The sequence below is a fragment of the Thermobia domestica genome, chromosome 2 (genome assembly GCF_964235325.1).
Source record: "Thermobia domestica chromosome 2, izTheDome1.hap1.1, whole genome shotgun sequence".
Lineage (NCBI taxonomy): Eukaryota > Metazoa > Arthropoda > Insecta > Zygentoma > Lepismatidae > Thermobia > Thermobia domestica.
The window spans coordinates 154,371,912-154,398,186 of NC_137455.1; the positions used below are offsets into that span (position 1 = coordinate 154,371,912).

Genomic DNA, 26,275 nt, shown 5'->3' on the forward strand with positions numbered 1-26,275 from the left:
TTTTTTCTCTTGTATATCTCAAGAGATAGACCAGCAATACGTATTCAGCAAGCGTACTCCGGTTGCATCGTCCACTGGACCGGTGTTCAAATGTTACAATGTCTTGGTGGAACCATTCTCCATGTTCATCGCCAGCAACCCCTAAATTTTATAGAAAGAAGTCCAAATGTGAATCCAAAAAATGTAATTTCAGGAGCATGTAACATCCCATTGTTTGGAAGCAGTGCATTATAACACTAACAATAGTTTCATAATTTGTGCTTTAGTATTACCAAGGAAATTAGAACACACTAACTTAAATACTTGCCATGCTGTCCTTTCTATGTCCAACAGAGTACATTCAAACTCACTATCCTGCATGACAATTATTATTTGTGAACCAATGAACATGCCTTTCTTTATATTTGCGTCACAGACTTGGGAATTTTCTATTCAAGTGCTTGAAAGTTGACCCGTCTCGATTTAATGCTTTGATGTAGATTTTCATCAAACTTAGTTTGATGTAAATGGGTGAAGGAAAAACCAGGGTTCACGAGTTGTTGATGTGATGCGTTCTTGATTCCTGGAACACATTCCTGTTGTAATGGCCATGTCTTCACACAGAAAGGAACAAAATTTGTTATATCCTTTTGTATGGCTAAAAGGAATCCAATAAGTTTAAGGTCTCCACAGATTCGCCACTTGAATGCATTATATTGAATGTACTGCAATATGTCACACATTACCTCATGTTTCATTTGTATGAACAGCCTACGCCGCTGGGACGGATGGATATGTTTTACCAATATGAAGGTGCACTGCCTTCAGGTTTATCTTACACGAATCAATGAATAATCACCATTCTGTTGGATTGGGTTCATGGCTAAACTCCTGAAACAAACCATTAGCATTGATACAAAACACAATTCCCAAGTCTCCGAAAAGTAACATGAAAAGTTACAATGACGCCTTCGAAACGCTGATTTTGACACTTTCCTCCAATAGATTCCACTCCTAAAATCGACAGCCCAAGATTTCTGTTTTTGTTTTCCATGGATTTAAGTCCCGTACGATATCGAACTTTTCTTTTGATGAAATGTGGTGCACATGAGAGGGTAGTGGCTCGAAGTTGAAGTCTTTCTTACCTGAACTTCCTTCTTCTAAATCAAATGTGCAATTTTCGAGAGCTTTTGGCACAGGTAGTTCTCCACTGAGCGCGTCAGTTCACTGCATATATAACAAAATGAATCAGTGTTATTCTTACACTGACAGGACATTCTGACACGTTGAACACAGTCTCCTTTTTTACACACCCCACTAGCTGAAACCCAACGGAAACGTTAAAACTTTGCTAACATCTGCAATTGCAAAACATAACACTCATGTTGCATTACACAAAACAAATGGCAGCACTTATTTCTCAGTAGTGCCAGCCCGGTTATTGTTATGTAACAAATTTACCATTACATGGTTCAGCATAACATTTCTTTTTTATATAAAATGTTAAACTTATAGCGATATCATTCTTATTAAGCGCCGAATAGAAACCTTTAAACGAATTCAGAATTGTTTCAAAGGCCATACACGCAATGTATAAAGATGGTGTTATTGGGAAAACTGTACATGATATGAAGAAACTAATCGTAGATTTGTGTTTTTTTTTGCAAAACTACATTAGTAAAACATTTTAAAGCAAAGGACAAATTTCATGTTGTGCTGTGTAATATGCGTTAAAAATATTAATGCTTTTTATAAAATGCACGAAAAGGCAAATATTTTGTTGGTAAAATGAAGAAATTGTCCTAAGACTACCAAAGCATCGGGTGTAATTGGTTATAATGGATTATAGTTAACTAATTAAAGCGCGTAATGTCTTTTTAGTCTTAGTCCAATTTTTTCATTTTAACTCATCAAGAAATCTTCATTTTTATGTAATTTTTGATTGTTCCTCAAGAAGACTATAATGTCAAGATGCACTGAGTTTTAGTAAGCATGTAGAAAAGGAAACAAATCCCGTAACGTTACAAAATATATTTAGTAATCACTAAAAGTAGAAAATAGAATAAAATATTTTTAAAAACATGCTTCCAGTTTAAAAATAACAAATAAAATAAAAGAAATCATAGTAATGAGTAAAAAAAAAAGTTCTGTTTTTAAGAAAATTACTTTTCTGAAAAAAAAAATGCGTCAGGAGAAAGAAAAGCATGGGAAACTTTCTCCTATATGAGAAATTGATTGCATATGAAGGCACTTCCCATGGTTTTGTTTTTAGTCGTGCATAAATAGGATTTTTTTTAAAAATAATTTTATTGAAAACAGAATATTTTTTAAAAATTTTATTACCATTGTTTTATTTTGGTTCTTATTTTTTAAAGTCAAGTATTTTTGTTATTTTTTTTAAAAAAATTTCATTACTCTCACCACACTTATCGGTTAACAAGGGAGTGTTTTGTAATACCGTCGATTATTAAAAAGAGCAAATACTACGTACTAATTAGGATACCATTGGTAAATATTTAAAGTTTGTTACTTTGAAGAACGATGAATGAAGGAAAAGAGGGACAAAAATAAGGTTGCATTGATTAAGAGAAGTTTAAATAGGATGTAGTGCTAAAAGAGGTTTCGGCATGGAAATTTCTCACTTCGTTAAAAATGATTTCGAAGGAATTTATTATTATTATTATTATTATTATTTATTATTTATTATTATTATTATTATTATTATTATTATTATTATTATTATTATTATTATTATTATTATTATTATTATTATTATTATTACTGGTAGTTTCCCCCAGGCCTTTGCTTCATCATCAAATTGCCTCCACGCTAGCGACATGTCTTACCGTCAGCTAGAAGGGAGCACAGCTGACGACAATTATTAGCGTGACTGTGAACTACTGGGAATTAGTGTGACTGTCAGAAAGAGGCGTTTTACACTTATAATAAGGATTAAGAATATCTAAATAGTGTTGCCTGTTGCTTATGCAACCCGTAACTCTTAAGTATTTTAAAGTTTGCATATTAGTTACTGACAGACTAGTATGTTTTTGTTTTACAACAAGAATTTAGAGCTGGGGTAGCATAGTCGGTAAGGCGTTATTATTGCTATTATTATTATTGTAGGAAAAGCGACGATAAAGCTGATGAACATGCTAACAACTTTCAATGAGGATACTTTAGCCGTTTCAGCTAAGAAAATGTGTGTTAAATCAAGCTATATGAATATAGCGAGGGTATTTTAATTTTTTTCCAGGAATGCTTCCGTGATGCTTGTATCACCTACTGATTGTGCATGATTGGCTTCACTAAATTTGTTCTGTTTACAGAGAAATAGATCAATGTAGTGGAGAAAAATGTACTATAACTGTTAATACACTTTACGAAAATGATAGTTGTGTTACTACTGTTAGGCGAAAATGTCATTGTTATTTTAATTTCAGTAGATACGACACTATTTCAGCTAATTATTTATCCAGTGTGCGGATGAAACATTTTGAAGCTATGGGAAACTTGAAAAACGTACACTTTGGGATAAAGTATCGAAGTGGAAAAGAATAGGATGTCTTAACACGAAGTTCAAAAAGTTCTGTCGGTCAAGTTTCTTTAGTCGTGCGTATCTTTAGTCGTGCGTTGTAGTGTGCATAGTATTCTACGGAAAAATTTGAAGTTTTAAGTGTTCAAGACACTGACATTAAAGTTGGGTGAAAAAGATTTCGAACATTTCTCTTTGTGGATAAAACGAATGACAAGCTCTTCTTCACTTATTATGAGTGTGTAAGAAATCATACTTTCATCTTAACGGTTTTGTGAGTAAACAAAACTATTATTACTGGTTACAGGATAATTCTGTCAATTACATCTACAGTCCTTACTGAACCAGAGAGAGTCAAAGTGATGTGTGATCTTTGCAATAAGAATAATCGATTGTTACTTTGCAAGGATGAACACGGATGAACAACATCAAAAGCATTTCACAGGCATACTCACTAATAAACGCATCTGTATCTACGCGATTTCCTACTGATGAATCATTTCAGTTACAGCAAATTGGCTTCACGTCGTACTCGATGAACATTTTAACGAGAATTGTGTGTCAACTTTTACAGAAGTGCATTAAATAAAAAAATGGCAACATTTCATCGCACCTGAAGTATTGGGATTGTAGTTTCTGATATAAAATGTTATATACAAATATTACAAATCGGTCATACTCTGTAACTAAGCTAAAAATCTATACGGGCATCAGAAAACATTCCTATGGTGATCAACTTTAGGACATAATATTTAAAACATGAACGTGCCTGTAAATATTTCGTAAATTGCAATCTATCTGTATAAGACTAAAGTGAATGTATTTGTTGCTTTATTCTGGTTAAATTCAATTGCATTCAAAAGCATCTACTTTGCTGTCTCTCCCTCTATTTGATTGAGTAGATAATATCAAGTTTCATTATATTAAAAATTATATTATGCTTTTCTTAAATTAAGTTCTCTTTTGTAAACAATTATTTATTTGATCTTTGATTAACTTTACAATCCTCATTACCAAACTAATGCACATTCTGAATTTTTTTACGTTTCAGATTTTTAAAATTATATAATCAGCGATGGAATTAGGCTGGTATGGCATACCGGTACTAAATTAAAATACCAAAACACACATCACTTATAAAATTTTAAAAATAACTTCTACTATATTGAACTAGATATAAGATTGACATACGAGCATAGCTGCAGTAGTTTATTTTCAATTCGATCACTCACTGATTATTACAGGTTACTCACTCAATGAATGAGATATCGATGTAAACTTTAATTATATTATATTCAATTTCTTTACAAGGAAGCAGAAAAATATTAGGTCTACTTAAGGCCAAACTACTGTTATTGTTGCCCTTTCTCAGAATATTATCCGTACAAGAAGTAATCTTGCTTATCATTCCAGTGATGCAGTTACGAGATGGGCTAATGCGTAATTGTTATTATTACCGTTTGATGACTTACAATGTTAAGACACACGTTGTTAAGTTATTATTATTATTTTATTATTAGAGTTAGGTTACTATTTGTAAGATTATTCTTCCTGTTACGTAGTTCCTAACGTACTAATTCCTAACTACATTTCATTTTTTTTGTAAATAATGCATGAATAATGAGAAAATCTTAATTAAAAATGGACCACTTCATACTTACGAAATATGTATAATAAACTGATTACTTATGTGCAAGATCCCACACGGAGAGGTAAATTGTTAGTCAGAATCGTGCCGACATTCTCAAATTTACATTTCATAAAAAAAAAAAATCAAGTCTCAAATAAACACTTATTAAAGATAAATTTCCTTTCCCTGATTTATTCTTGTATGTGTTTCCAAGACATTCCTTATATTGAATTTTCTTATCGATTATGACCTTTCTAATTTTCGTGAAATTCGAGAAATGTCTCGAAATTTTTGTCTATTTTAAAACATTTTTACAATTTTAAGTAGTCTTTTGTTGTTGGAAATTGTGTCTTTTGCATTAATTTGAGTTACTTACAGATCATTCTTGTTGTGTACATATGAGTCTTAAGTAAATGCACACATTTTAAGGTAGTTTGAAGAGATAGTACACAGCTAACATCTTTTTCGTCTTTGTAAATATTATTATTACACATAATATTAGAGTTTGGATTATTTTTAGAAGAATACATTAATTAAAATATTTTTTATACTTTATGTATTTATAAACATTGAAGCGATATTTTTAAAATCCTAGCAAGTTTTTCTAATAGACACGGTATCGTCATTAGTGTTATTTGAAATACTTTAATATTCATTTTAATATATTATTATCATTATTAATATTTATGTCAGGTGTTATGTATTACTAGAAGTATTTTACCGCGCCTTTTTTTACAAGAAAAGTTTTTACCATTTCTTTCAAAAAGCAATATAATCTAACTCTATCTTGACTTATTTGATTAATATCTAAAGTAAAGTTACACAGTTGCTGTTTTATATTTTATACAAGATACTTACTTTCAGCTTAAGGCCACCTCCTTCATGCTGTTCAGGTGTTCTCCCACCACCAGCTTCCACGGTTTCTTCAGAGCCAGGAGGTAGGCTTTGGTAGCCTTGATGAACTGCAAGATTTATGCTACGAAGTTGCTTCAAAAGATCTGGAGTTTCTGTGGTTGTAGGACCGAATTTGTGTGCGAAGACTTTGCTCATAAATTCCTGTGCTTTTCCAATATAAAATTCTGGTCCTACTGGGACTCCTGGTGGAGTGTCTGGAATCCAAAATGATGGATCGACAATTGTTGTTGTTTCAACACTTACAGGATTAGGGGTTGGGGGTGGTCCAAAAAGTGCTCTGATCAACTTCTGTCCAAAGATATCTGTAATTTCTGGAGTTTCATTGACTGTGTTACTTGAAGTGTTATTGCTAGGATTTGTTGCATTTGTGATTCTGTGAATTGTATTTTTTATTGACTGAATAAATGTATCTTCGGTTGTTGTTGTTGCTGTCTGGGGAGATTGAGTTGTTACTGTTGATCCAGAAATTCTTTGACTTCCTGTTGGTTCCTGCTGTGATGATGATGCTTGGTTCACTGCGTTTGTAACATCCTTCTCAAGATCAGTTAGCATATCAAATACTTCATTAAGGACTTCTAATCGTGTTTTGTAGGGTTCTATAGGATCTTCTGTTGGTTCAGGTGTTGGCGTTGCGACTAAAGATGCGAAAGGACCACCAATTGGCTTACCAAAAGGACCTCCTGGGCCAAATGGACCTGCTATGGGCTTAGCAAATGGGAACACTGGTTTTTGTTTCGCTGCAGCTGCAGCAGCAGCTGCTTGTTTTGTTAGAGCCTCTGTAAGAGTGTCGACCATAGTATTTTTCAGATTTGTCAGCTCAGAAATGATAGTTCCTACTACTTTATCTTTGGCAGCCACTGCGGAAGATACTACATCAGGGATAGCCGTTGTTGATTCTCCTGGCGCGGTTCCGTCTTCAGTAACTGCTCTAGAATATATAGAGTTTCCTCTTTTAGACAAAGGTTTGAAAAGCTTTGACAAAAAGTTATCTGAATCTGTGCCTGCTTCATTATCATCAACACTTCTTCTTGAAATTATCTTTGATGTACCTTCAGAGGAAAACGTTGGTGTAATATTTAGTGTGGTGAATAATTTATCGAGGTACTCATTTACTTTTTGAGTATATGCAGTAGGATCTGAAGCGCCAGGAGGCACCCAGAAATCTGGAGGAACGATTGAAGTTTTAGTTTTAGAGGGACCGTCACTAATACTTTCTGCAGCTACTGCTCTTGCTGCAGCACTCGAGATTGTTGGAGGAAGTCCTAATGTATCGAATAGATCATTAAGAAACTGAACTTTCTTACCAATGAACACTGATGGATCAATAGGTGCTCCAACAACTAAAGAGTCAGACGGCACTAGATATGTATCCACGTTTGATGAATCTAAAGATGACGTGGATGATTTCGGAATATCAGAATTTGCAGTTTTTGCAGCCATTGCTTTCTGAGCGATAGATGGTATCCAATAGTCAGGGGGCAATACTAGGCCAGCTAAAGGACCTAGAGATCTTTTTCTCTCTTCAGGAGAATCGTTACTTTTAGAAGAATCACTGTTTTCCACGGACGTTTGATTGGCTGCAATGGCATCAAATAGTTGACTTAAAAATGCAGCTTTCTTACTGGTAAATATTGTTGGATCAACAATAGGTATTTGTGGTGCTGTTGTTGGTGTATCAGTTGCAGTGGGATTCGCAAGAGTACTTGCAAAAGGACTGAATGGACTAATTATAGGTTTTCCAAGTGGTCCTAAGAATGGTTTACCAAATGGACCACCAATACCAAATGGACCACCAATGCCAAATGGACCACCGATACCATATGGTCCTATTAATCTTTTCCTAGAAGAAGTGTCGAATTGGGGACCTCCGAAAGGTTTAGCGAAAGGTGGTCCGAAGGGTTTACCGAATGGTCCCCCAAAAGGTTTAGCAAAAGGTGGCCCGAAAGATTTGCCAAAAGGGCCGCCAGCAAATGAGCTGCCACCAAATGGGGGTCCACCAAGAGAACGTTTCTCTGAAGTTTCATCAGTTGATGTTGCTGGAGTAGCAGTAGCTAATTGGCTAAACAAATTATTTAGAAACTCTGTTTTCTTGTCCGTAAAATACGTAGGACTAGGCACAGGAGACCAGAAGCCGGAAGGAGGAACGAAAGGTGGTGGCCCAATTTTCAAACCAGTTCCAGTTGCAAAGGGGGGACCAATAGCACGTGTTTGCGGACCACTGTCATCCGTCTCATCATTTATCAAAGGTGAAGAGAAGAGAGTATCGAGTAATTCAGCCTTCTTACCAATAAACAACTGAGGATCAACAAGAGGTCCAGACAGAACAAACGGCAAGAGTGGATTAAGAAAAGGACTTGGTTTGATAGGCACAACAGGTTTCAATGTCATGTACGGAAGGAGTGGATTAAATGGATTTAATAAGGGTTTCTTCTTCGCTTTTGGAGATTTGGTAACCAATTTGTTGTTGATTCCTGCAATAGGTGAAGTTGGAAAGTCTTGAACGTCAATACTATCGTCACTATCTACATCAGAAGTTGCCCCTCTTGGTTTCTTGTATGCATCTGGTTCATATTCTGTAATACAAAGAAATAGATAATGTAGAATATATCTCAGAATTAAAGTGTTGTTTGGTTATGACGAACATTAGTATATTTATCATTGATGGTGAAGTATTAAATTGGAACAAAAATTACTTTGTTATTGACTCTTGTGTGCTACAGAGTTACCAAGTGAAGCAGTGATATTCTGGTATGGCAGGTTTGCTTACACTAACCAAATCATCTTTTGTAATTGCAGTTTCCACCTTTCGTACACGTTGAATTGAGTTGATTTTGAGTTTAACGTCCCTTTCAGCAGCGAGGCTATATGAGACGGGACCTACTGATTAACGTGGAATCCGAATTACATGAGCTCCTGCCGGGAATCGAACCCGAGTATCCCACTCCAAGGCGCGTACGCTAACTCCTTAGCCACGAAGGAGCTCCTTTTCGTACACGTATCCTAATTGTAATAACTTAAAATTACTTCAAATAAAGATTCATTCATATTACATTTGAAACTTTTTTTTAAAGTTTTCTGACTTCATTATTTTTTACTGCATAGGTTCTTACAATTTATAGTAGACTATTACTTAAACACAAACGTTACGTACAAAATTAAACTAAACTGGTCATTCTAACATTAGTTTTGTAGTAAAAGTTTTACACTACGGTGTAACGCTTTTATACAGTATACTTTTAAGAACAGAAGTTCAGATTATTTTCTTTACCATGCTACTATTCGTATTGTTCGTTAACTCATTTTCAGTAAGAGCTTTCCTGTAGTTCCTCTTATTTCTATCATTTTACTCACTTCATCATGGGCAATTGAAAAAAAAAATACAAAAAATACTTAATATTACGACCAATATGTAAAAATAACTTTATTTGAAATTTAAAATAAATGTATATGATATTTTCAATTTACTAGTGGAAGACCGTTTAGAAATATGGTCGAAAAGGTTAGTCTGATTGGCCGAAACTAGACAATATCGACGAATTCTTTCTGGTATTTGAATTGACCATACATTTCTCCATATTCTCGGAACTATTTTAAAATTCAGTTGATTTTTTAAAATAAATTTACACTAATAAATGTCATGTATATTTATTTTGAATTTTAAATAAAATTAATCTTTCCTGTTGGTAGCAACATGAAGAAAATTTTTGTTATATTTTTCTGACTATAAGTCATAAAATGAATAAAATGGCAGGGACAAACCACACAAAAATTCTGCTGAAAGAAAATGAAATCTTTCAGTTTAACGTCTGACGATTATGCCCTTTAGGCTAAAGGAGACGATGATTCAAGGAAGTGAATGATGATGGAAGAATTGGTGGAATGAGAAAATGGGAGGAAACGGGAGTACTCGGAGAAAACTCACGAATACGATATTGTCCACCATCTTATTGAAAATGAATTGACATACAATACGTATAGTAGCATTTAGGAAAAAATCTGAGTTTCTGACCTTATACCAAAGTACACTATATGTAGAGCACCATAGTGTAAAACTCAGCACTATTTTGGCTACAAACCTCATGATCAGAATTTGTATACTTGAGCAGTAAGCCACTATAAATTGAATCGGTTATCCTAACAAATTGTATATTTCGGGAAAATTGACTCACAACTATGTCTGTTAACATACACCCTTTATCATTTCCAAATCTCTTCACTGGGACGGGAACTCCCTACTTGATGTACTATGTTGGATAACTAATGTATAACACGTGAATGAACCGCCAGAATTCAATGTTTCGAAAAATGTAACATAACACCTTTATTCTTTATGCGCTTCAATTGTTTATTAAGATGGATCGAGAAGAGACCATTTGAGTTTTATATTTTAATGCTCCTAAGAAAGTTAACTGTTACACCTTTACTAAAAAAAAAAGAAAAAAAAACCTCAGGCGCATTCATAATAAGTCAAATGGAATCGATTGAATCTAAACGTATCACCTCGCATGGGCGCAAATGACACATCTGTCTTATTGTTATGTATTTTCTCAGATAAGAAGATAATCCTCTTGATCTGCCCTCTCCCACTTAAACAGAAATTTTGTTCATGGTCGGAGGAAAAAAATGTATTTTCGAAATCGATTTTGTTTGACAGTGTAATCCACATTCTAAATATATCACTACATATATAAGTTTTTAAAACAAAGTATACTTAATTTTGGTGCAACAATTAGAGGTTAAAATGAACCACGTTAAAATTTAAGATCGATTTTGTAAAATAAATCAAATGCCTGAAGGAAAAATATTTATCAAAATTCTTTAATACTTCATAAAGTAATTTTGTTAGGATAAGTGTTAACTTAGCGTTTTTTACTTATCTACATATTGAAAATCTCTTCCACTTTGTTATATAAATCAAATAATAATCTGCTACGTAACAGATGTTATGTAGCATGTTCGTAAATTAATAACAAACCTATTCCAATAGAATAAAAGCTATCAACTATATTATCTGTGCATTGTAGCTTGTCATGAATGTGCAGAGCTCAGGATAGGAAACGGCATGAAGTCTCTGAAGCCACTCCTCCCCATCCAAAGTAAGCTTTTACAAGAATCGAACCCGAATTTTCTGCCACAAAAATGAGAACAACATTCTGCCACATGAGATATTTAATTTATACTATGAATTTAAATCTATAATTATCGTAATTAAGGAGACAAATAAGAACTTAATCATCAATACAGTACAATTATAAGGTCTAATAAAAAAATTGAAATAAATAATGTTCAAACAAGTTTCTAAAAGAAGAAAGTAGTGTATTGTATTTGAATGAAATATTGTTTAATGTTTCTGTCCACGTGCAGTTTCTAGGAAGCGGTCGTTATGCATATAAAAATGTTATATAAAGTATAAAAACTAACATAAACAACCAATTAACGTGACATCATTTTTGTTAGTCATTATAGTTATTGATTCCTCCTCCCTCCTGTTCCTTGCTATGATAATGGATAACAAAACTCTTCACAGCATTAGCGATAGAAGGATAGAAGTTAAAATGAGTAAAGTCTTTTTTTTTTTTTTTTTTTTTTTTTGCAGTAGTTGGAATAGCTCTGGTTTGGTTTGTTTACTCTTTCCTTAATTGCTGAAATTATTTCAGCATGACAAAACAATTGAAACAATTGCGCCGATTATTATGTTTGTTAATAACGAAGCTGGAAATTAATAACTGATACATTAATGTTATGTAGTAAATGATCCGTAACTGAAGCTGAAATTGTAAAGGACATTTACCGGCTGGGATATATAGTGTAGTATATGCATGTTTTTGACTGGCGTTATGAATGTGATCGATTCTTCTAGGAGTTATATTCTTTAGAACAATTAATCATAAAAAAAAATATGTAGTGCAAGGAGATGTCCAGTGCTTACAAATTCTCGTAATTAACGTAGGAGCGATAAGTTACAGTAATATTTGAAATGACAATTTTATAAGTATATGCGTCACTGTTAGGAGTGTATGGGTTACTTTTAGGAGTGTGTGTGTCACTGTTAAGAGTATGTGTGTCACTGTTAGGAGTATATGTGTCACTTTCAGGAGTATGTGTCACTGTTAGGAGTATGTGTGTCACTGTTAGGAGTATATGTGTTAGTGTTAAGAATACATGTGTCACTGTTAGGAGTATGTGCGTCACCGTTAGGGTTATGTGTATCACTGTTAGGAGTAGAATGTGTCACTATTAGGAGTATATTTGTCACTGTTAGGAGTATATGCGTCACTGTTAGGGGTATGTGTGTCACTGTTAGGAATATATATGTCACTATTAGGAACATATTTGTCACTGTTAGGAATATATGTGTCACTGTTAGGGTTATGTGTGTCACTGTTAGGAGAAACCAAACAAGAATGGGTACAATAAATTACTTAACAGGTGTTATGTAGAATGCTTTTTCACATAAAATATTCTTCTTCAGTTGAGTTGGATTGGAGTTGAGTTTAACGTCTCCTTGATCAGCGAGGCTATATGAGACGTGGCTCTACACCTTAACGTAGGATCTGAAACACATGAGCTCTCTCCGAGTATAGAACCCGGGTTTCCCTCGCCGAATATGTGTACACTAACCACATAGCTACAAAAGAGCTTCTATTTCAGTGGAATAAAAACTATAAAACGTTATCAGGTTGGCAACGAAGAATTTAGTTTCTAATGCCATAAAAATTATTTTCTTTTTTAAAAATCTATCAATTCCTACATGTCTCATCTTCATATAATATTACAGTTACACAAAAATTAAAATTTTTGGGGCTAATCGTAACTTTAGAGCTGTATCTAATTAACCTGCGTAAACATATGCTAGTGCCACAAAGAAAAGCTTGGTAAGAATACGTATACTTAAGTATCAGCTTTGTCTTGATAGTTGACATGGTTGTCATGAAGCATCAATTTTTAGATTTACCAATAAAAGTTTCTTTATTTTCTCAGAAACTACGCATGAGGATTTGCACTTACCTATCTGATTCTATTAAGCTCAATGAGAGCTATCGATTGGTATATGTCTCTACTTTGGACATTTTTTCGTTAAACACACGTATTATTGTAGAATTTAATGCACTGTAGGTGCAATAATGTTTATTCATTACTGAAATGAAATGTTTAGATTGATGTTTTAGCAATTTTGCCCTGAAGATTAAAACTGATGAATGGTAAGTAAAAGTGAATGATGATGAACGATTAATAGAATGAACGGAATAAGATTCGAGGGAGAATCCCCAAAACAGGAAGGATCAAATTTTCTTTCAGGAACGCAAAAGAGGGAGACTCCATCTCTTTTATTAGCTCTCGGTGTAAGTATACAGGAGCTTATAGTTTCATTCCAGGTGTATCCATATCTATATCTATATCTATATCTATATCTATATCTATATCTATATCTATATCTATATCTATATCTATATCTATATCTACACATGTATATATATATATCTATGTCTGTATCTATATATTATATATATCTATGTCTATCTATCTATCTATCTATCTATCTATCTATCTATCTATCTATCTATCTATCTATCTATCTATCTATCTATCTATCTATCTATCTATCTATCTATCTATCTATGTGTGTGTGTGTGTGTGTCTATGGTACTTTATTTCTTGGTAACTACTGACCGGATCTGAACCAAATTAGGTGGGCAAAAAGTCATGGCAAAATCCATAAAAATGCTATATTTGGTGGCCGGGATCGGCGAGGAACAGACTCGGCTAGGCTAGGTTCGGTTCGACACAACATTGATGCGGTATTTCATTTCTCGGTAACTACTAACCGGATCTGAACGAAATTTGGTAGCCCATCATCTAAGGAATAAAGATCGTCATATGTGGTAGTGAACTCGGCCAGGGGCAGTCTTGGCTCACCTTATATGTGGTACTTTATTTCTTGGTAACTACTAACTGGATCTGAACAAAATTCGGTGAGAAGATAGGTCATCCCCTAGGAACTAAAGATCGGTATATTTGGTGGCCAGGCTTGGCTCGATAACAGATGTTGTATTTCGCAGCTTTACATGCCGAGAGCTTCTGATTTCAGTACACTCCGACTTCTTATGACTAAAAATTTTTACGTTTGTTGGTTACATAAAAGTACACCTTGAATAATGTACAAAACTAGTTTAGAAGTACTTAATGCTATCTTTTGATTTTTTGCCCTTCTCTTCCAATGCTCCATGAAAACCTAAATAGAAGAAACTTCGTAAGATAAAAAAGTGTGCAATGTGAATTTCGATAAATCTATGAATATTTTACATAATTCATTGGAAAACAAATAGAGTAAAGGAAATATCTGCAGTGATACATTTGAGGCCGAGTATTCGAATGTCCTGGGACTGCTTACATTAATAATAGTCTAGACGAATCAAGAAGGATAATAACTTTGACAAACTGTTGATACTTTGAGGGATGGAACGGTGCAGGAGTTCACTCTTTGGAAATTATTAGTAGGATTATCGTAGAACTTAAACAATGTTGCAACTTTGGATTTACTCAGGAACTGGAAATTATTTCAAAACTGGACAAAATGAAAGCACATAAAACGATGAAGATAGATAAAAGTATGGGTCGCTCCAGACAGATAACAAAGCAACGCAAATTACCATTTTCAGAATCTGAAACATTCATTGCAATGTTTGCTACTTTTGTTACAGTTAAATCTTGTAACTTTAATTTCACGCATTTTCGTACTAACTAGAAATCTAAAGTTTTATACAGTTCCGTAAGCCCGATGACAATACAATATTTTTTTTTACATGATTTTAAACCCAGCAAATCGATGGTTGAGCGCCAAAAGGGCGTAACTGTCGAATTTTAAAATTTGGAGGTAATGCTATGAGGACATGTATAATGGATTCAATTTTATTGTGCCAAGACGCCTTAATGAAAATCTCTATCCTTGGAACGTTATTCGAAAATGATATAAAGGTATAACTGAGTTATTAGCATTTGGTTCTGTGCCAGAGAGGCACATATCACTTAAGCCTCTAAACTTAAGCCTTTTTGGCGCTCAACCATCGAAATTGTTGTTGTTTTCTACTTATTCGTACATTTCCTATTCTGTTATGCAACCACAAATGCTTCTGAGTTTTCCTGTACAGTATAATATACAGGAGATTTTCGTAATTTAGTTTTGAGTTGAGTAGGGTTGATTTTGAGTTTAACGTCCCTTTCAGCAGCACACTAGCTACTAGAGCAGCGGCGGAAAGAGCATGATTTAGTTTCGATTCACTTTATGCAACTAAGATAGACTTCGGGAACTGAATGAAAGTGAAAACACCTTATAATACAATAAAAAAATCTAAGTTTCGCTTCACAATGTGAAACTACGGTAGACTTCGAAACTTTGCGAATTTAATACTCAAATTTGAAGTAGTACATTTATAACTACTTGAATAGAAAAATAAGATCACAGATAGGACCTGAACTTGGGTCTCTGAGTCCGCATCAAAAGACATTACTCTCTATTTTTTCTTGTATTTATTCTATCGACACTAACATTGATACTGGAAGTGCTAATTGATGTCTATCACTTTTGGTTGGAATATATATATATATATATATATATATATATATATATATATATATATATATATATATAAATGCTTGTCGGTATTTATTTTCATTTTATCCATTATACAATCAGTGTTGTAACTGAAAATCGTAAAGTTTTACCGTTTCCGCTTGAGAATATAGGTAGAAGTAATGGCAAAACTTATTCTCGGGACGCCGAATCTGTGTTAAGAAATTACTTTTCGATATCTCTTACCGCTACATGAAAATAAGTATTAAAACCAGAAATACGTACAATAATAAATTTGAACCACTCTCAGTTTCAGTAGACTGATGCAGATAGTCATGATATTTGTATTGAGATACAGAATTGTTTACATAAAATTGCTTCTCCGTTATGTTACCATTTTTTCCATGACGATATGCGTTGAAACCAGAAATGGTTATTTTGAACCACTTCCGGTTTGAATAATGGATTAAAAGAGGAGATGAAACATTCTTGGGACGCCGAATCAATTGCAAAAAATCGCTTTTGGAAATCTCTTATTGTTTTTGCTTTGATGGCTGTCGACAGACAGACGGATGGACATAGTCGTTATATAAGACTTCCGACAGTTATGTATATCATAGTATTTAAGTCTAACAATAACTGTAAAATAACATTTAAAAACAAAGCTTTCATAAAGGGGATTATAATTTTAACTAACACAAATGCTCGTTCGTCGCACGGGTAGAATAGTTTTATAGAAAGTGCTTGAATTCTCTTTTCTTCTCATAATACGCCTTTCAATGAAAGTGTAATGATAAAACCCGTAATATCACTCGTTTCCATACCTAACTCCTTCTCGCCCCCATGCCGATAAGGGCTAACTTGGACTTAAACAACACTGCAAGTGTCACTACTGATTTTAGAGACCTATAAACTATGAATAGAACACTAATATTATTTTTTATATTCATCCACTTTCCACTTTTACCTCTCACCTCATGTCAATAGGGATGAACTTGTACTTAAACGACATAGGAAGTACCACTATTCATCTCAGCGACTGCGAAAGATATGGATTTGACACTAAAATCAATCATTTTCAACTATTTATACATATTTACCCCGTCTATAACATAGGGGTGACTTGCTCCAATAGTACGACAATGACGGCTTCCCAATTCATCTCAAGAGACCAAAAACTACGGACTCGACACTAATATTGATAGTTCTTGACTTTATTTATCCACTTCATTCCCTGGGTTTGCTAAGGGTGTCTTGGCCCCAGGTCCCATAGCATTTGTTTTCAGATTGTAAGAATATGTGTTCCAAGTTTGGTAAATAGCTCGAGGGATTTCTGAGTTATGCTGGAACGTACCCCCCATATATATATATATATATATATATATATATATATATATATATATATATATATATATATAATGAAGAAATGGAACTTAGATCGTAAAAATATTAGATACGATTGATTATAATAGGTAATACCGATCCATTTAAGGCACAGAATGCTTTTATAGTCTTAGTCCCATTAATCGTAGTCCAATTTCTTCATTATACGTACTTCACCAAAAACTTATTTTATCCTTTTTTGTGCATTTTATAATAGCATTAGTTTTAAGTTTTTTCTTTTGTGGTCGTTATATTTTTAGAACTAAAAGGTGAATTTATGGTTAATTAATACGATACCTAGATACGTTTTAGTTTGTCAAAGATATCTTAAGCTACTCAGAGAAGTGTTTATGTGGACAGTGCAAAATTTTATGTTCTATATAAATTTTATTATTTTTTAGAACACTAGTGTGAATCAATAGAGTAACACTATGTGGAGTTTACGTTTGATGGTAAAAGAAAAGTCACTAGAAATAGGGAAGTTCGAATGGTCCATCATATATTTTGGTAAAAGTATTACAGCGTATTAGAATAACTTCTCGGAAGACTTTGGTGGTCAAAGAAAGTTAGAGAATTTTCCTCTTTGTTCACACGTATATGAGCAGAAAAGTAGTACGAAATTCAAGGAATAGGGTGCAGTCAGTGTAGAAAAAAGCACTTCATATTCGTACAGAATTTCGAAAATGGAATTGTTCCTCGTGTTTTCCCCCTTTCTCCCCTCTTCTTAACCCTTGTAATGTAATTGGAAAGGACTAGAAGAGTGTGAAACAGGTGCATATGATCACATTGTTTCATTGTTAGGGATGAGTAGGAAAATTTGAAATGAGCATTGGTGAAAGTGTCTATGTCCAGAGAGGATGAAGGCCGTTTAGCCTATTCGTAGTTACTTAACCATGCACTGCAAGAGAGGAAAATGTATGTAACTCGATAACAATTTCCTCGGATATACACGTTCCTAATGCAGTTATTGTTTGTGTTTATGAGAACAATTTGTAGATAATCTCGTTTAAACATGTATCGTTATACAGTAACAGAGAAGTTAATCGAAAGAGACTTTTAGTGGTTAAACACATACATCTATATTTTACTATATATGTAGGTACACGTGAAAACGTATGTATGTACCAAAGAGTGAAAGGCAGTAGAAGGGGAAAGTATTCATGCAAAGTTTGAGTATACACATGTTTAACCTGACTAGATTAGGAAATATAATATTTCTCACGTTGTGGATAATTCTAAGTTATAATGTAAAATAATTTGATTATTGCTTGTAGGATCTATAAAATATACACATTCTTTTTGGTGGGTTGGTTGGAATTTAGCACCCCTTTTCAGGACTAAAACTTGGATTTTCAGTTTAAGATGGAATCCGAACAACTGTGATGCTTTCAGTGCACTCGTACCGAGAATGGAATCCAGGACCTCATGGACCCATGCATCACCCATGCTAACTATTTTCTTTATTATTCTCTTAAAATTCGTTTCGTCTTGGTCGTTGGTCTCCTTGGTCATTTTCTTCTCTTTTTCCTTTAGTTTATTCATTACGACAGGGACACAAAACAGAAACTTCAAGAACAGTTAAGAATCCACCCATGGTCTGCAGAGAAACTCGAACTTCCAATGAATTTGTCCTAACGACCGTCCTCAGATTGTTTGATTACATCACACACCAACTTGCCACTAGACCACCGGGAAGGAACATGTATTTTTTGTTCGTGCACTTAAGTTCTTGTATTTTCTACAATGAGCAATTAAAGGATTATTAAAATCTGAATCTTAAAAACGTAGACCATTAGCTTGTACTAAACCCTTCAAACTTAACGGTGCTAAACTGAAGTTTGAAAATCGACCCGAAGAGATATCTTATTTGATTACCTATAGCTATTTGAGATTTTACAAAATTTCCTATTTATTTATTTATTTATTTATTTATTTTTCATCTCATTTTGGTATGAAGAACTCTCTTTGACTTTGCTTTCGGAACCCCTTAGTATCTGGTCTTTGCGTTTTAGAGACCAATTTTCATATTCAAGTATTAGATAATTAGTTTTAATAGATTTTTGTTTCGACAATAAAAAGTTTTCGAGGGTAGTAGCAGTAGGTACAAGCTTAAATTGGTTTTAATTTCCCCATAGGCTTCATTCTAATTTGTTATCAGTACAACTACAGTATTTATCTGTTTATCTCTAATATTATTGTGTTGATTGTGAAGTTTTGGTGAATATTATCTCAACTTGTCAAAGTAACTATACAACCTGGTTGTAAAACAATTTTATTGATACCTTAATATATTTCTTATTTTGCAATTCTTTATTTTGAACATTAAAAATAACAAGTGAAAATAATAAAAACTTGATATCATTCAATTTCAATATTTTATAGTAACACAATTGTAAAACTTCACTATTCAGAATAGCCTACGAAGTAAATGAATGAACGATCTGTATAATAGTATGGAATACGTTACCATGCACATCACTATAATTAGATTTCTAATCAAGATAAGAAGTATAGGTCATTACACAAAAATTAGTTGATCCCACTTCTCAAACTGAAATATGTTATGGTGTAGTTATTACGAGGACATTTATTGATTAAATATGAACAAAATTATAAACATGTAAATCCATTGAAATCTCAACTTCAATTTCTTTTCGCAATTATCATACTTTCTTTTCTTCTGTCGTTGCTCGAAAGTAGCAAATGATTTAAAATTTATATTTATTAGATTTCATTAAGTATGTTTCCACCATATTACACAACCATACACACACCCTTCATGTCTGCTTTCACACTTACGTAAGAATAAGAGAGAAGAACTGGATACCGATGAAGGAAGTGTTTCTTTTCTCTTAACAGTGTTATATGATTTAACTATAGGTAATAATATATACACTAAATCTATATCTTTGTTCGTCATACCAGATGATCTCTAATATTGTATCTGAATACGTAGAATCGATTCGAATTTTTCTATCTGTAGCATATTTTCGTTCGCAACCATTCCGTTTGAATATTTCATTAAATGTTAATGCCTTCTTGAACATCGACAACATTGAGATGGGGCATACAGTTTACAGTGCATTAGCCACTTGGCCGTGAAGGATCTCTACTGCTATTATTATTATTATTATTATTATTATTATTATTATTATTATTATTATTATTATTATTATTATTATTATTATTATTATTATTATTATTATTAACTTTTGGAAATAATGTTTAATATTACTTAATTTTCATAGCCAAGTCGTTTAAGCAGGATTAATTTCTTTATTTAAGTCACTAAACAAAAATATTATTGAACGATTGAGATCAAGAGAAGTAATTTTCATGAGCAGCAGAAATTGTGATAAGTTAAATACAGCTCTATTAAGTACATAAACAACTAACGTTAGGAACTCTCATCTAATAGTCTTAATGCTTTTAAGTGAAACAAAAGCGATCATGATACTCTGCAAGAAAAAAATATAATAGTTATTTTGTACAAGTTGAAAGAAGTTAAGCATGTTGTAAAGAACGTCTCGTTTGCAGTAAAGTTCGTTTCATCGTTGCAATTCGAAGTCCAATAATCCGTACTGCCTTTGACGCTTCATCGTGTGTTTGCATTCAAGTGTTCGTAAGTACCATGAATGTTTAGACGATGATGATTGGTAATTGTTGTTCATAAAGTACACATAACAGACCAGAAAAGATGCTTCTGACATTTCGTACTTTAGCAAGTGAGAATATGGCTGTTGTGTCATGTTTATGTCACATCTCGGACAGGCATAAAAATGATTTGTAGATCTTTTCGGCAAGCATTTGGCCTTGTCCCTTGATATTCCCAGAGTAACTCCCTCAGGTAGTAAAAACGAGATATTCCAAAGCTTAAAACTTCGTCCGAGAGCAGAGTCTCCTCTTTCCCCTCCTTCTCCTCTGCGCTCTGCAAAAGCTACAAATGTCTGTTCTGTGAAATCATTTAGGAAGTGGCGTACGGCAGACGGAGGGCGGAGGGGATGGGAAGACTGGAAGATAGAAAACCACAGCATCCGCGGTGGTTTGTTACATGGCAGACGGTAGAAGTTACATTAACGATGATGCTGTGAGGAGATGGTGGTTATCTATGGAAGGAGAGCATTATAGGCATGGTTCAATGGGTTTTTCTCTAACATACAAACTGCATATGCAGCTCTTTAAATAATAATAATAATAATAATAATAATAATAATAATAATAATAATAATAATAATAATAATAATAATAATAATAATAATAATAATAATAATAATAATGTGATCTCAAAAATGGGAATATTAAGGGCAGCAAGTGTCCGGGTACTCGATTAAACGAAAGCCATAATTTTTTTGGAGCCCAGAGTTGAATTTGTGTCGTTTTGTGTTCTTATACAACACCGAGATTATGAAGGCGGAATCAAGTATTAACTTGGGTACCGAACCCACGAACGAAACTTGAATGCCGTGCAGTTGGTTGATGAACACATCATGCAAGATCAACCTTCATAGAAGAAGCCGTCACCCACAACACTTCTCACCTCCAAGAGACTTGGATTATAAAACCACATCCTCAGTGCTGGCAGCTCTTCTCGACCAGAGTCATACAAGTCTCGAAAAGACCCCGATTTATCAATTATTATTATTATTATTATTATTATTATTATTATTATTATTATTATTATTATTATTATTATTATTATTATTATTATTATTATTATTATTATTATTATAAGGTGGAACAAATAAATGATCTTGGGATAATATACGATAATAAACTAATTTTTGGGAGGTATGAGACATAATAAAAGAGGTGCAAATGCTAAAGGATTAAATCTTAAGGGAATGTTCCAATTTAAAAAAATGTGGAAAGTTATCTATATCTATATCTATATCTATCTATCTATCTATCTATCTATCTATCTATCTATCTATCTATCTATCTATCTATCTATCTATCTATCTATCTATCTATCTATCTATCTATTTATCTATCTATCTATATTATCTGACCTAAGCTAAAATTCGGCTGCGTAGTCTGATTTAATATATGTAAATTAAACAAAGAAATCATTCAAAGAGTACAGAAGTGGTTTATTAGCTATTTGTAACATCATTTCATATTATATCACTTTTACTAAGACTATAACAGGATCTCTGACAACCTTGAACTAGAATCTCTTGCAACAAGAAGGGAATACAATAACACAATGTTATTGCGAAATTAATTGGAATTAAGTTAAACAGTCAGCTTATTTTGAGCAAAATATTATTCCGAATTCCAGCTCACAAAACATCACCAAGAGATCTATTATTTGTAAAGGAAAATGAACAATCACTCCTGCAGGTACTTATAAAACAATTCTGTGCTAGCTGAAAGTCCAGACTGTATATTGCTTAAAAAAAGAAACTATATTGTACATTGCAACGAAAAATATCTCACTATGTATCTCATATACGATTTATATCGCCTCGTTGTATTCCTATTTATGTATATAGTATACATTTTAGAATTTTCTTGTATGTTATCCAAGCAGAAGGTGGTCTATCATATATATTCCCATGACATGATGACAATTATTTTTTCACTTGCATCTTTATTCAATGTGTTATGTATGTGCTATATATATATATATATATATATATATATATATATATATATATATATATATATATATATATAGTGTTATAGTGAGTTTCTGGCTGTGGCACTAGAAATTCCAAGAAACCAAATTAAATAAAAATCGTTATTATTGTTGTTAATTGTTAATCCATCAATGAATTCGCGTTGTTGGCTACACTTTTAACAAAACATTTTTAACGCGATAATAATCTGAAAATTGATATATATATTCTACTCTTCACGTTCTAAGCTATCGAGCAGCAAATAACAAAATACTTTGGTGCTGAGCTCATGCCATCTTTACTTTTCTAGTCTATCTCTTATATAAAAATGAAATTGATCTTTTTTGTAATGAATTACGGGGAAATGGTTGAACTAATTTGCAATCATTCTTTCTGGATATAGTTGCCACCTACCTCAAAGTGGGTTTTGTTTCTATTACTTTGATTAAAATGCATATCTTAAGGGGAAAGCAGGATGTCAAAATTTACGCGAATATTAATTATCTCACGATTTTGTGAAGACAGGAAGATATATAAACTCCAAGTTAAAAATAAATGGATCCGTGCGCCATCAGTTTTGAGAATACCCATTTTAAGAGGGGAAGGGGAGTTTTTTTGTTTACATTAGAAGTGATATTGCCTAATATTTGTGATTTCATCACAGGGAAACGGTTTGGCCGTTTGAAACTAATTTGAAACATACTACTCCAAGCTGAGATTTTATCATGTCACCTTCAGTAAAGAAAATATCTTAAAGAAGCATAGACGGAGTTCAGTATTTCAACCAAAACACATTATCTCACTAGCCTGTTAAGTTAGGAACATGGAACTCAGTATAGAAAATCATCATTAAAAGTAAGAGGAAACATGACTCATTGTTTATGAAAAATTTCCGTTTTAAGGAGGAAAGGGTGGCATTTTCTATAATTTCCTATTTCATATTAAAATTGGAGTTGTCTGTTGTTTGTAACTACGTCATGGGAAACGGTTGACTTATTTGAAATTAATTCCGGAACAAAGATAGTACTTACCTCAAGCTGGAATTTTAACATGTCATATCACTTTCATTAAAGGGTGTATAATAAGCGGGATAAGGGCTTAAAATTTCTGCGAATAATAATGTACGTCATGGGTTTTTATCATTACATTTTCATTCAAATCCGTTTCCTAAAGGCGGTTTAAATATTTTCCATAAATCTATGTTCCTCGTGCGAAGAATCAAAATTTCAGCTAGTTGATTTATATGTGATAACTAGCTGAATATACCCATCCTTCACATGGGAACTATATTTGGAAGTCAACGCCTATGGGAGTATCATAATTCATTTCAGCAACCGCGAAAACTATGGATTTGAAACTAATATCGGTCATTTTGGGCTATTTTTACATGTCTCGGTATCCCCCCCCCCGCTGAACCCCGGCCCACATGCAATGGTAGCTGAATTTGCAAGTCATCGCTAATGGAAATGTCACCATTGATCTCAGCGACTGCGAAAACTATGGATTTGACACTAATATCGGTCATTTTGGATTACTTTTACATGTCTCGGTATACCTCCCCCTCCCTGGTGACCCCCGTCCCGCAGGCGAATTGGGTGAATTTGGAAGTTCATGCGATTGGAGTTTCACCATTGATCGCAGCGAGCGCAAAAACTATGAATTCGACTCTAATATCGGTCATTTTCTACTATTACATGTTCCGGTAAATGCCCCCTGAGACCCCCCTGGTTCGAATTTTAAAAAAAGCGCTTCGTCTTGATCTGGAGCCTGGACCAAGGTACCCGTGACCGAATTTTGGTAGTTCTCGGTCCACTGGTTTGGTCTCCAAGGTGCACACAGACAGAGAAACAAACACACAATGATTTTACTGATTTCTTCTTTCCCATCCGGTTTCAAAATAAATTTGCATTACATATATACTTAGGTTTAAACTTAATATTACTCAAGTTGAAATCGAATACTACATATAAAATTTATTTATAACAAGATCTAACTTTCATGAAGTAAAAGTGATTTAAATAGATTTGAAGAACAAATTAGTAAAATAAAACCATTAAAATTTCACCAACAATTTATTTCAAAACAAAAAAATCATTATATAAATCAATTTGATAAAAAAGAAAAATACAACATAGCTATTAAACACTATTAAGCATTATGGAGGTTTTGTCAAAGTAGGTATATAAAGTAGAAGTAATGATATGTGCATCTACGTGTAAAAATATTTGGCATAGATCGACATTTAGATAATACGTAAAGAATATTACTTTACATTTATAATCTACATAAATAACCGTAATGATTGCCGTGCTTAAAAGTGTGAAATTTGAATTTCTTAAGTGTAATTGTTCTGTTTCACTACTTGGTGTCAAATCTGATGGTAGAAACATGCACATCATCATCACAACACTTCTACCATTACCGGCAGATTGTTCACCAAATATTGACAAACTTTGATGTACTCTTTCCTCAGTTTACTTCTTCGTTTTTGACGTAGTATTCGTCTGTTGTACTTTTGAGATTGTACCCTCAGACTAAACTGGAAGCGTAGATTATAGTGGATCAGTGACAGTTCACCTTTGATGTGTAATACCCTTGGTTCGATCCTAAATTGAGGGATCTTAGGGACGATATTATGTCCAAGCATATTTTCAAAGTTCATGATCATTCACATGCATTTATTACTCTTAACTCCTCTTTAGTAATTCCTTCATTTTCATGCTCCCATTTTCATTTTCAACTGATTTACAGCTAGTGATCGTTGAGATTAATTGTAAATTAAAATGATTCAGTTAATATCTAATGGAATTTTAATTGATGTTTTTAAAAAAGAAATATAACAATTGTGCATCGGTAATATGTAAGGTGGTACAAAATATCCAAGATGACGAGGTAAAAGTATTATTCAATGATTTAAGAAATATCCAAAGACCCTACTCAGCTTCTGTCTCAAAGAGAATTGCAGCCGGGGTCCGGGACCGTGGCTGTACAGTAATCTAGCTCTCACAGAGGTGAAATACTGTGGTAGGATACGACTTGTACTATGAGAATTGATCTTGTATGATGGTCTCTGCAACCGCACTGGACTGGTGGTTTGAATCCTACGTTAATAGTAGGCCCGTCTTTTATAACTTGCGTGTTACTTAAGGACACAAAACTCAAAATCTCAACTTGACTCAAGAAAATGTTGTTTGATTTGAGCGATTGAGTTGATTCTATGAATAATGTATTCCTTTATATTGTTTTAAGGTGTGTACAATCACCTGTCTAATTGTTGTAATATTTTTGGATATTAAGAAAATATACCAGTATTTGAGAAAAACAAGGAACAATATGGAATGTTGTTAAATCTTGTTCTGTAATTAAAATAAGCTATGAACCAAAGTTAAAAATACTTGCGAGATATTATCACTAAATGACTAATTCTTTGATGTCATAATTGAGTGTACTTTGTTTCTTCTTAGATTGTAAATAATAGATTAACACCATCTCCAAATTTTGATGTCTTGTTTCCTGTTTCTTAATGTTAAAACTATTAAACTAAATGGTGATTTTTTTTTACTATTTATGGAGTGTTTGAGAGAATTTAAGGACGGTAAATGAAATTTAAATTATAATTTGGATAAAGTAATTATAAGACC

At 33.2% G+C, this 26,275-nt stretch overlaps 1 protein-coding gene across 1 annotated transcript in view; it reads right to left on the reverse strand.

Annotated features, from left to right (window-relative positions):
* LOC145676651 (uncharacterized) overlaps window positions 1-26,275 on the reverse strand; it is a 30,761-nt gene that overhangs the window by 2,579 nt on the left and 1,907 nt on the right. Inside the window, exon 2 of the mRNA XM_081747496.1 lies at window positions 6,003-8,632. Coding sequence (XP_081603622.1) covers window positions 6,003-8,632 — 2,630 coding nt within the window. The remainder of the gene's footprint in view (window positions 1-6,002; window positions 8,633-26,275) is intronic.